The 13360-nt window shown below is 32.8% G+C and overlaps 1 protein-coding gene across 7 annotated transcripts in view; it reads left to right on the forward strand.

Annotated features, from left to right (window-relative positions):
* The first annotated feature begins 247 nt into the window (after positions 1–247).
* The window catches only part of LOC117230633 (serine/threonine-protein kinase Doa), a 43998-nt gene continuing 30885 nt past the window's right edge, over positions 248–13360 (forward strand). Inside the window, exons 1-3 of one of the 7 annotated variants that reach the window (XM_033488251.1) lie at positions 248–396; positions 783–893; positions 3935–4068. In XM_033488251.1, coding sequence (XP_033344142.1) covers positions 280–396; positions 783–893; positions 3935–4068 — 362 coding nt within the window. In that variant the 5' untranslated portion in view covers positions 248–279. Of the gene's footprint in view, positions 397–596; positions 894–1065; positions 1260–3934; positions 4069–4600; positions 4835–13360 lie in introns of those variants that run through there. The other 6 variants (XM_033488253.1, XM_033488252.1, XM_033488255.1 and 3 more) reach the window with 6 other exon arrangements.

The following is a 13360-nucleotide window of genomic DNA, read 5'->3' on the forward strand; positions in this document are numbered from 1 at the left end:
GATCTAATGGACAGTTTCCAACTTGTAAGCTTATATAATTTATTCGTGAATCACAGTCGATTTCATTTGCTATATACGATACGATTGTCCCTTTGTAGCTACTTGATCTACTAACACGTTATACGCATAGAATGATTAAGACAGTTTTAGTCTTTATTCTTTGATTACGATCAAAGCTGTAAAGTTGATTTTATTTCGTGTATGGGGTTAGTTAGTCGCGCAAGCGCTATGAGCTAAAACACATTACCTGCATCGAGTCCATTTCGTAAGCTGGATAAAATGGCTGCAGTTTTAGTACAGTGTCTATTATACCGTTTTACTACAAGAAGCACGTCTATTTTAAATAGCGTATTAAAGGTTCAAAACAATCGCGATTATCTTTATCGTGGACGACAGGTATGTGCATTGTAGAAGTCAAGTGTAAAAAGTCGAAATTTTAACTATGTACAGTCATTAAATCCATTAATTCATCTATCATCATTTTCCCTCCTCCATAACACGATTGGCGCAGGTCCAGATGTATCACGTGGCCTTGTGCACGGGGTAATCACAATCACATCGAGTTATCGACTTGCTCTCATCGAATCGGAGTTCCCTTGTGTTAAAGGACTTAGTGTAGCTTCGATGGTCACAAAATGTAGTGCACGGTATAACGGTGGCTTTTGCTTTTTGTTTCTTTTTCTTTGCGCATAATTCAGTGAATCTTCATAAAGAGCTTCGAATTATACATGTGTAAATATAGAAATCAGAATTTGTTGGAACAATGATCGAAATGGTTACAGCATTCGTACAGAGAATTATGGACGATCGCAACGAATTTGATCCCTTCTGCAATGATGAAATGTTACACCCAGAGGAACTCTAAACTCATCGCGATTGATTCAACAATAGGGGTAAGTGTCTCTGCTTTTCTCTTAAAATAGTCATTTCTTGAGAATATGCTTGTTTATTTGTTTTCAATTTTCGCGGTAATTTTTAATTTATCTTACGTAGGCATATCGTCTGCTTACATAAATCGTTTACCGATAATGATGTAGTTACCCTCTTGAATATACTTGGGTGTGGTGCCACCTACGATAATATACGGAGGTCATCAAACGACATCAATCGGTCATGGAGAATTTATATGATTACTTCAGAACCTCGTGAACATTCTAGTTTTGTTTACAATTACTTGAAATTTGAGTATGCTCTGGAAGTTAATGACTTTAATAAAGTGTGGTGTCGTACGAGTTATTACTAATCTAATGTGGGGACAGGTATGTAAAGTTCCTCTAATAAAATAAGCGCAACAAGTTAGATTGATATTTTGGAATAAAGGCTAGGTTGTTTTTTAATGTATATTTTGAACAGAAATAGCAAATTTATTTCGTACTGATAATACTTGCATAATAAATTAGTAATTGGGTGTTATTTTTATATAGTTTTTGTACGATACACGTTTTCTTCGTGCCGCTTACAAACGAGGTTATCAGGCGTATATCACACATGTCACAAACATCGTTCGTTTTAGTTGAAATAATTTGTTCCATTTTCAGAATTTATTGCATCATATATATATATAATTTATTATTATAATGGAATAATAATAGAATAATAGTTATTAAAGAAAGTGTTTTATTTACTAACACGTATCGAAATATACGATTTCATTTCGATATTGTTCATAGAATATTTATTTAAAATATAAAAATAAATTAATAATGTCATAATTAGTACGTCGATAATTTATTTAACTTTATAACATTAAAGTATTTAGTATAATGAAACAATTATGAAAAATTGTGCAATATACACGAAGTTTATACGACATACATAATTAAAACAATTTATTATTGAAGTAAATTATAATCGTTTTGAACTTAGAAATATTTTCTTCTGATTGGAAAATAAATTTTGCATGAATTTTTATTATTGTCTGTGAACGTGGTAGCCGGTACTTGTAGGTACAAATTACATCGTTTTGTATCTGCCGCAAGCACTTAGTGGTGTGGGGGATTAGTAAGGTTCGCTCGTGCGCAGTCGTTTCAGTTCGTTTATACTCGGGTCTACGATTCCGCACGAACATAGTCGAATACCATTCGCCAATCGCATCGATCCGATGTCCACATCGTTGTCACATACAACAGTGTCGTACGTAGCACTCTCATTGCGCTCTTTGAATATTTTGTGTTTGCAAGTACATTTTGGGACCAACCAAGCTTGATTTATCCCTTAAACGTAAGTCTTCTTTTCGCAAATATTATCACAGTACGTTAAACTTTGATTACTCAAAATGTCCAGCAAAAATTATGCATGTGTTGCGTTCACTGGTACTTGATGCTTCTCTACCTTCAAGATGGCCGTTTCATGAAAGTTCCCTTATGGCGTATGCTTTGCGGTTGTCTCTCTATTCGTAAATTTTGTCGCTTTCATTCTCTCACGATTATTAAATACGTACGTATTGTACGTTGTCGCAATGCACAATCTGTTCTTCAAGGATGTTAGGGTTTAAGCTCGACGCTTCGTCCCAAGAGACGAGTATTCCATTAGCATTGATTTTACTGGTAAGCGTGCCTATACGTACTCGTTACCTCATTTTTATTTTATTTCCCTGCTCTTCATTATATCTGCCGTCGTGCACATCGTATTATCATTCTAATCGTCTTCTCCTCCACATTTCCCGTGTAACGTACGTTCAACGATTTTGGCGGGATTGACGATTTCACATGGAAAATGAATCCTCTGGTTTTCGCATAGGGCTGTATAGCACTCTCAACAAACTTTCTCAAGAGTTATAGATATAGTTACTTATCTTTTCGGAGTGGGCTGTTTTCCTTATAGTGCTTAGTACGCTCTTACGATGCGACTACCCACATTTTCCAGAATTTTTTGAGCTGATGTCTACGTCGTTGTCGAAAAGCAGTGTCATACCTCAAGCATCAGCTTCACGTTCTTGGATATCATCCATCTTCAGTTTCATTTGGAACCAATTGAGCCCGTTTCGCCTTCCTGATGTAAGTACATGTACTGTCGTTTCAATAGAAAGGCTCAATAGAAAGGTCCTAATATCTTCCTGAAATTCGTACAATATTTTCAGTTGTGCATTTCATATATCTATGATCTTCGATTCTTTTCTTCAATCCTGATTGTAATGTCATATTAATTATGATAAAATGTCAGAATTTCTCTAGAAAACTAATAAGTCTAGGTCATTTAAAAATTATAGTTAAGTTTCACTTTGCCTGTTTGCTTCAACTTATATTTTATGTAATTTTAAGCTAGTTACAGTACAGTGATCAGATAAGCCATATTTGCATGAATTATACATAAGTACATATAAGTATTTTTGGTTATGATGGCTCATTTGTATATTTTTATATCATATATATATATATATATATGTATATATATATATAATATCATATAACTCTTTTTATATGTAGTTCTTCCTTTCTGAATCTTTTAATACATAAAAAAATCAATCACCTAATACATTTAATTTGTATCATTTAATTTATTTGGCTTTTATGTATATTATGTATTGAAAATATTTTTAAAAGCAAACAATAAAGTTATATTTATGTTGAAAAAAGAATATATATAATATAACAAATTTATGGTAATACCATGCTTTCTTATAATATCTTGAACATTTTAAAACATTTTCAACTATTCTCAAAGGAATTTCTTATGTTACATTAATAATGTGTCATAATATTGGATCATAATTCTTATACCATATTCAATATGTTTTGATCATCATAATGGAGCAGAGTAGTTTAATGAACGTATAATTATGTATATTCTTTAAACTTTCACCATTGGGCTTATGACTATATTTTATGAATCTGAGTCTTCTTAGCTGCAGAGGCATTTGGTTTTCATTCATGAATTTCTTTTTAGATCTGTGTGTGTATATGAACTCTAAATAATATATTATCGTTTGTTTCAGATGCCACGAAGCAGGAGGCGTCATCGTACTCGTAGCCATTCAAGAGCACGTTCACACTCTGCAGGGTCTCTCTCATATGAACACAAGAGACGTCGCATTGACTATGAAAGTCCACGAAGTAAAGGAACTTATAGGTAAGTAACAGCACTAAATTATTTATTCTATAACATATATACCATCATGGATCTGACTGAGAATCTAGGCGATTACCTCTTAATCTTATATACTATAAGCAAGAAACATTAATATTTCTGTTCAAATAATATAAACCTATGTCTGATACACAATGTTGCTTGACAGTGACATAGTGTCTATTAAGAGCATGTGTAAATCAATGACTAAACAATACGACGACTATGTTAATAAACTATTCATGGGCATGTTGAAGCAGAAAATTAGGGCAATCAAAACGTGTTTACTATTGCGGATGAAATAAAAAAAAGAAACAAAGTTTTTTCTATGGCATCATATTTTGAAAACAAGAGTAAAACCGTTGGAGCGCAAAACTGACTTCTTTTTGTAAGACTTGCGTAAAAAACATTAAGGAGGAAGCAGGGTGGGGAATAAGTGGAGCTACAGCACACGAGACCAATGCCACGAACGCGATCTCCCACTCCGAACACGCCTAGTATGAACCGAGGAGACGATAGAAATTCTCCATGAGATCTTTATGGCTGTCAGTCGTGGTCGGTGCGTTCGAGCTTCCACATACTCGCTGGGGAGGTCTTTCTACAAGATTTACCGGACGTAGTTGATCCAATCGAGTACCGGAATAAGTCGTGTTGGCTATTGTCTCGAAAAACGATTCGAAAAGCATACGTGAGTGCTGATGTGGGTTTTATCTGAAATGATTTTATTTGGAAAGAATTGCAAGCGTGCGAAAGGTATAAATGAGTCGAGGTACAGTGGAGGATACTTATTAGGGTTTAGATGTATGTGCATTGTGTAGTTTATATTCAATGTACGTAGGACATGTATGATGTTAGTAATTTTGCGCGTAATTCGATGTTTATAATTGTTGCTTGGAAATGTATAAGTATATACTGGGATTTAGGACAGCAAAAATATAGTAGATTTTTAGTGTTGCTTCCTGTGGCTGATTACACACGTTCTGTAACTTTATCCAGAATAGATTTCGTGTATTGCTGTAATTGTTAACGATTCCTCCTCGTATGAGACAAAAAAGATTGGAAGCTTATTATCAGACGCTTTATATGTATTGTAATTTATCAAGTATAATGAGTCATGAATAAACGATTATTGTTTGTTCTTGGCGGTCCCGTTTGCGTAAGTGTGTACAGAGCTTTGTTTTACGTGTCTCGGATTGCTACTTAATATAAGGCTTGTTTTGTCAGGCAATGTTTGTTTAGAGAACAAAATATGTCGATGATTAGGAAATTGGTTAATTAGATACTTATGTTTTATAATCAAACAGGTTGTTAAATTAAATTAATTTAAAGTGGATAGATTAATTAAGGTAATTTGCTTTGGATGATTTGATTATAATTATTCAGAATTGTTTAGAAGTTCATTATCATGTCTAATGTAAAACATATATTATTCAATATGTGTGAATAGCAAGAATAATGAACTATTATACAACTAGTATACCATGAAATTTTATAAAATATGTATCTTAACATTCAGCTTAATCTATGTAACTTTTTAATAATTTTGGAAAGTATATATTTGATATTAGAAAGTGAATAATTTTAACACACGATTATTTACATATCTATCTTAATTCATATCATGATTCATATTCAAACTAACAACTTATAATATAAAATATCTAATTTCACAAAATTCCCTCACACGCTTGGTATAAAATTATTATTCATTGATTGGAAACATTATATCAAATCCTACAAAATAAATTACCAACTAACACGAAAGAAATTCCATACTATTCACACAATCGGATCTCAGAAACTTCATTGTATACAATAAGAGGTAGTAGCTTTCAAGATATCGATCCTATCGTTTAAATAATATAGTAGAGGTTCTAACACGATCAATATCATGAGATATCCACTGTAAATTTTATTTTCAATTGCATCGATCGCCCCGCATTAAATATTTCTCGTTTAGACATTAGATGTTCAGTTTGATTGTATTTCGAGCACCGTGATTTAAAGAATAAATAGATCAGAAAAAGAACTCGTGATCGAACCCGTTGGAGTTGATTTAGTTGCACTGGCTCGCCAGAAACGCGGAAGGATTCTTGGACAAACGTGGTATGTCGCAGCAGCGCGTGGATGAGAAGGTGTTTTGTAGAAGTCGTCGCTCGCTGAGATCGCTTAATTAAAATGCCCTTAGATGGCAATTGCCATCACTCTTCTGAACTATTCTAACACCGGAAAGTATTATTGAGAAACTGCTAAAGGAAATTTGTCGTACGAGAATTTTATTGATGCGCACTTTATTCCTAATTATTCAACCACCGTCGTGTTTGTCGGATGACAATTATCGTATATTGATTGGCAGAAGAAAATTTAAAAGGCAAGAGTTTTGAGAATGATCTTATAAAACGGAATTATATTTGACGAGAGCTACTCCAGAATGAAAATGGCTATTAACATGTTAGAAGATCAGAACAAAATTCATCAGAAGAATTTTATTATTTGTATGTTGTTGATTCAAAATTCTAGCAAGTTTAGTAAACTTGGAGTTTGAAATTTATATGGAGCAGGTTGAATAAATTATTGCAAGTTATATTATTAAGTTTTCTAAAATTTATAGTTTAGATAGTTATTGGGGTTGAAATGAAATAAATATTGAAATGTAATCTTTTCCCTCTGAGTTAAATGCGACAGGATAAACTAAATATTTGCTGTAAATAACTTTAGAGCTATCGTTAGGGGAACAGAGAAGCTTTTTATCGTATTTTGATAACTCTTATGGAACTTCGTAACATTTACTTGAATTATTATATCTCATTTTGTATAGTAAAAGAGCTACGACGTCGCATGCTGCTTAAAAGTATCTGAATAGTTGATAGGATATAAGGCGTGCAATCGTAGATAAAATGACTTGCGATAATTTTCTTTATGACCGTTGCAACTACGTATAGTGTGTCACTATGACGCGATAAAAATGTTTTTTAAAAGTTAAGATATCAGAATAAAATTGATGTCCGCTACTATGAAAGCTTATATAATTATTCTGCTTCTTGAACAATTCTTTATCTTCAGATTATTTCATTTTCATATATATGAATCAATGAAAGATATAGTTGATGAGTTAATACTAGTATGCCGTTAATATAAACAGTTTAGGGAAATTCATATCCATTTAAATGTCTTGATATGAGCGAGTATATCTTCTTGAGTTCCTTATTTATGAAATGTATTCATAACTTTAATTATGTAGAGTATCACAAAGTAACATTTTATGAAGAATAATGACGATGGTAGTAAAATTTTGTAATAATCTGTAGAGTTTATTAAAATTCCTTATGTAACAAATAGATGTCATTGTGTAATAGAACATTTTGCCTTATCTTTTCTTTTTTCTCTGTGTTTTTTTTTTTTTTTTTAAGGAAAGTAATGAAACTCTCTTATAAATCTCATTACATCAAATAATTTATTATTTGTTTATTTTTTCTGGATTTTAACGGAAAATTAATTTAAATAACAAGCTACTTCTCTGTTATTTAAAATGGCAAGATACTAACGAATAGGACCTGAACAAATATTTTTACATAAAGAGCCTTTTCATATTCTTAAACAAACATCTAGAATAATTATGGAAAGATTTAAAAATCCAATTGCTATAAATTCTGAACGAGTAAATAGTGTACATGTTTCTTCCTTACGATGTTCTTCAAAAAAGAATTAATTAATCTTGTAGTGGAAAGACTTTAATCGTTGTTGAGAAAGTAGCAGCCAGTTACAACGTGTTTGCGCGTTCCAGTTTGTACACTTGCATCGCTAGAAAAACGTGCAATTTCTCTTTGTATCAATATATTATAAACTGCGTCTCATGATGAAGTTATCTCGACTTTCGGCAATTTATGATATTGTAAATCGAATTTCACGACGCTGCAATGCAAAATCTGGCTGGAGAATGTATAGAATTTCATTAATATACGCGATGAAAATCAACGAGGAGATCGTTATCGCTTCTAATTTTGGAAATCTTTGAAGTTGCAGTGATAACTACGTAACATCGTATATCGATGATTTTCTTGGAACTTCTTAATGAATTTGCATTGACTTACTGTAGACTACGATCATTTTCTGAGCTTTATTTTTCGGTAAAGAAAGTCGTACACTGTTTAGAAATAAATTTTTCAACGTAGTTTCTCTCAGAATTTTATTGAATTTTCAGCGATTTGTATTCTGAAGTCAGGTATTTTTTTTTTTTTTTAGTTAATTCACCTTTTCGTAACTTGACTCCTGGAATTTTAGTATGTTTACAATGATTCGCTTTGAACTAGAACGTTTTATAATCAATCCTAATTTTTCGTAAATAAATATTCACTGTGTTAGACTATTTAAGTATCCATATCGTGCGTTTACTGATGATTTCGTGGCTGTCACTGGACAAATTATGGAAACGTGGTCTGGGAATCGTACTATTATGTTTGGAATGATTAGATAGCTTGAGACTCGATAAAGTATCATAGGAAATTTTACTGAAGATTTTCCATTCAAAGTTTATCAAATCTGTGGCATAAACGTAGTGTTCCGATTCTATCTCGAGGATTAATCGAGAAAAAAGAAACCAATCCAGGCCTTACAAAAAAACGTGATAACGACATAGGAAGAAATTCGGAGAACAAAACACAGAATAGAAAGTAACAGAATTTTATATTTCCATTGAATCGTAATTGATTCGCCGGAATTCAGGAAAAAATCCATTGATAATTTATAATACGCGTTTCGAATTAAACAGACAATCGCGAAGCAAGATTTTACGTTTGAAAAACGCGCGGTATTTTCACGGTTGATTAATCGTGCATTTCACGGAAGATTTCGAGGATACGAAACGACTAATATGAGAGTTTAGAGATTAATTAAATGCTTAAAGCTTCTTCGTTCGTTGCCTTTAAGGTTGCATTTAACGAATAGTGGTAATTTCTCGTTGCAGTTATTTCCTGGTATCGCGTGCCGGTCGATGACTGATCTCAATTGCGTTTCTTCGAAATTATTCAATTTCGAGATTCCAACGCGTTTCTTGATGTATTATACGCCCGATAGCAATTTGTATATACCGACGGTGTACCGCGATTTCTTGCGCGTTTGCAGTTGATCGTGATAAACGACCGGGAATAAGGAAGGAACGATGGAGAAACTTAGCCTCGTAGACGTTTAGTAATGCCAAGGGTCGAGAAGATACCAGCGGAGAAACAGCTTCTCTGCATTTTTAGCTTAGCTAGTCATTTTCTGTTCCTTCTAAATGAAAGCATTTTTGTGCTTCTATTTAGAAATTCATCATACAGTAATTTATATTATTGGAATTTTTGAATTATTTTAGTAGAATTGTTGGAATTTTATTTCTTTCCCTTTGGTTTGATGATGATATTCCTCTTTTTAAATGAACAAGTTTTTCGAAAGTCTTTTTAACAGTTCTACTATCTTTTAATTAGGTATACTTGTGATTTTGTGTTCGATTGGAAAACATTGTACAAGCGTTTACGTTCTAAGAAAGGAAGAGTTTATTGCTTAATAATTTGGCATTAAATTCAATAAGTAGAATCTTGTAATAATTTGGGTTGATCTTTACGCGGAGAAAACTTCGAGAAAGTCTGACGATTTACGGTTACCGCAGAGAATATTTCTCTAAAAGCTTGCTGCTAATGTATATCTAAGCGATCTTATAGCCTGTTTCCGTTGAATCATTTATCAGCATGTTTCGTTTCATCGCTAGATCTCGTTAACAAATGAATTGTCTGTAGGCGAGAGACAATCATGTGCAAGGCTGACCTATTGTAAAATTTCCTTTATAAAACAGGAAAATATTATCTTTTTTTCCTACTACGAATTATATTTTAGTAAAAATTCGTAACACACTAGAAACCATGAAGGCAAGTCGTTAAAAGCCCCACAAGACCCACTTAAAAGAGAAGAAATTCCGAGAGTAATTATTTTGAGATGATAAACTACATAATCGTAATCACAGTAAATAATCAAGAGTTTCTACAAATTACGTTCTGCAAAAGAATCCTTAGCCAGTTGGAGATGCAATTGGTACGCGTAGAATCTAAGCTTCCTAATTATCTCCAACCATAACGCGAGACCGTGCTCTCGAGTTAATTACCTTCGTTACCGGTCTAATTAATTACATAGCTGCACGCGTTTACGCGATTGAACGATAATAAACAAGGCTCCCGATGAAACCGTTTGTACTCTGGCAAATTGGCTGCCGCAACGATAAAAATTCTCAGTCCCCGTTTAACGTCGCTATTGTACGTTACGATCTTTCTTGTGATTTTGTCGTAGCTAGAAAACCTGTCGTCTCTAATGAGCGCTCGTTCTTACGCCAATTACGTTTTTGTTCTTCGTTTCTCGATTCTTGGTTTCTTTCGTAACATTGTACGATTCTCTGCTCGATTAAGATCTTACGGTTGCGCGTGTTGGTCGTTGCTTTGCTTCGAGTAAAGAGTTGGAAAGAAAATTCAAAATTTTTAATGCGTTTTGTTCTTCGATATACGAATGAGATGAAAATTTGTCGCGTAAAAAGAGCATTGAAATTGAAAAAGATTTCAAGATGGAATTTTATAGATAGACTATGAACGTTTGAGCCAGGAATTGTAAAAAAGAATTTTCAATTTTAAATGAATCTGGTCGTTAAATATATAAATGGGACAAGAGTTTCTTGCGTAAAGTACAATGCAAATAGAAGAAATTTCGAGGTGAAATTTTATAAATAGATTATGAACGTTTGCTCTGGGGATTGTAAAAAGAATTAAACATTTTTAATGAATCTTGTCCTTAAATATACAAATGAGGTAAATGGAATGAGGAAAGTTTTCGAGGTGAAATTTTATAAATAGATTACCAATATTTGAACCGGAAATTATGAAAAGGATTTTAAATTTTAAATGCGCCTTGTCGTTCAATATATAAACGAGATAAACATTTATTGCATAAAGCAGACTGAAGTTAGAAAGGATTTTAAATGTTAAAAATAGATTATGAACGTTTTTTGTGCATTTTGCATAAAGATGCATGAATATGTATGATTTCATGGAATTAGAATTCAACCTTAAAATAGCTATAATATAGAATAATTTCAAGAAAAGCTGTCCCATTAAGGAAAGATATTTCTGGCTATATTATATCGATAAAATAACTCCAAGGAAAGAATAAATTGTTTAATGATACTTTATAAGCGTTACTTTTTCTTGAACCACAAATTCTAATGTATCGTTGTCATTGGAAATGATGGGTCTGTCAAAAGAATCTATTTTTCCTCGCAGCATAGAGCGCGTTAACAATAAATTTAACGCAGAGAAAACCAATCAAGCTTAGAATCTAGGTATGTAGGTCCTTGTTTATTTTCTCCTGGTGCTCTCTTTATTTGCCCATCCATCTGAAGGGCTCGTAAAAAGTTTCGATCAGCCTTGCAATAATAGGGGAATTCCTCGCGAAGGGTGGACGTCAGCGTTTAGTAAATGAGCACTGGCTTATGAATAAACGGTACGTGTCATAAATTGCTTCTTCATAAGGTCTCGTTTTATCTGGTTTAATCTGGTGATAATTGTGATACATAAAATTAATTTTTATCAGTTTCTTTCTGTCTTTCTGTGTTATCAGTGCTTTCTAGAGGTTTAAGGCGCCGACGAAGTTTGAAACGAAGCGATGGAATTTCATTGAAACGAATGTAATACGAATTTCAAATATTTGCTCGGCGTCTTTTCTACTTTTGTTCGAGGATTTTTTCCGGTCTTTTATGTTATTTTCGGTGTGAAGTCATTTGTGTTAATTTTAGTATGAGAAAATTGCTCGGTATGGTCAGGAGACTAACTGTATGTGGTATCTTAAAAGTAGAAATATAATAATAATTTATATATATTCAAATAATAATTAATTAAATCAGATAATGTTTGGAGTGATTTTTAGAAGTTCGAAGTTGTAGAATGAGATTGAAACAGTTGCAATATGGATTTTTAGTATCTTTATATTTTTATTTGGAAATTCTTCAAGATTTTTATGCTGCTAATAGTATCAAATAATTTCATATCATTAAAGTTGAATATCATTAAAGAACTATTGGTAGAACAATATCGACGACGAAATGTCGGATAAATGATTATTCGTCCGAGTATCGAAGAACGATATTCAGCTCGTAAAAGGAAACACGATCGCGAAACTTATAGAAGTATTTCGATAGCTTTCACTGATTTTTAATGCTGCTATAAATTTTCATTATAGTCGGTCTTATTGGAATTTCGAGAGAACATGAAAGGTCATAGTTGAACGTAAAGACATACAATTGTTACGGATCGTGCCAGATTTCACGATATCTACCGAGTCGAAAACATTTACAGTGCTTTCATATGCTCGTCACATCCTTCACGTTTATATTCATGTCTCTCGTATACTTCAGCCAAATTGGTAAATAAAATTTGAACGCGCGTCCCTATAGTTTTACTTTAAATAAAAATTCTAAAAATACCCTGCCTTTCAGTTACCTGGATAATAAATTTCAAAAAGTCTAAATATATTATCCTGCTTTTTTTCCTATATGGGACAGTCTTTTCATAGTTTTATTAGTTCCAGAAATAATCTTCTTTTCTATAAGATTATACAAGGTGTGCTTGCATTAATAGACCGTAGTGCGTTATGTACTTTGTCTAACTGGGCGCATTGCTTTATATACATATATAATTAAGGAGTTACCCAATCAATTGATTTTGCCACTCAACGAGGCATCCGATATTTCAAAAGGATTGAAACGCTTATATAAGCAAAGATATTACATAAAATTATTACGCTTATGCTGGTAGCAGCATCTCCCTTATCTCTGCAACATTTCATCTGTTCAATTGCTTTCAATGCTACGTTTGCAATGGTAGAGTTACATACACGTTATTGCGGTATATATTATGTCAGTTGAGTATTGTCTACTACAGATATTTATTTTCTATTATATGCGATATTCTCTTGTATCTTTGAATTCTCAGGAAAGATGCTTCTCCATGCCAGTATTTCCCCTCTAACTTTAATTTCTGTGGATATTATGTACACGTACAATAACAGAATAGCCCTTTTAAATATGAATCGTTATATGTATTAGATCTGCTACTTTAGGAAAAGCCTGTCCACTAATAATTTAATTTCTCATAAGAATTGTAATTTTGTTAATTGCAAGGGGTAAAATATTTTTCTATGTCACGTTCCCCTTTCTCGTTTCAAGCAGCAAAGCCCAACTTCAAATTGCCTCGGTAAATAATCCCCAAGATAGTGTAAAATACAA

This window comes from Bombus vosnesenskii, unplaced genomic scaffold (genome assembly GCF_011952255.1).
Source record: "Bombus vosnesenskii isolate JDL3184/JDL3185 unplaced genomic scaffold, Bvos_JDL3184-5_v1.1 scf7180000013267, whole genome shotgun sequence".
In the NCBI taxonomy this organism is placed as follows: domain Eukaryota; kingdom Metazoa; phylum Arthropoda; class Insecta; order Hymenoptera; family Apidae; genus Bombus; species Bombus vosnesenskii.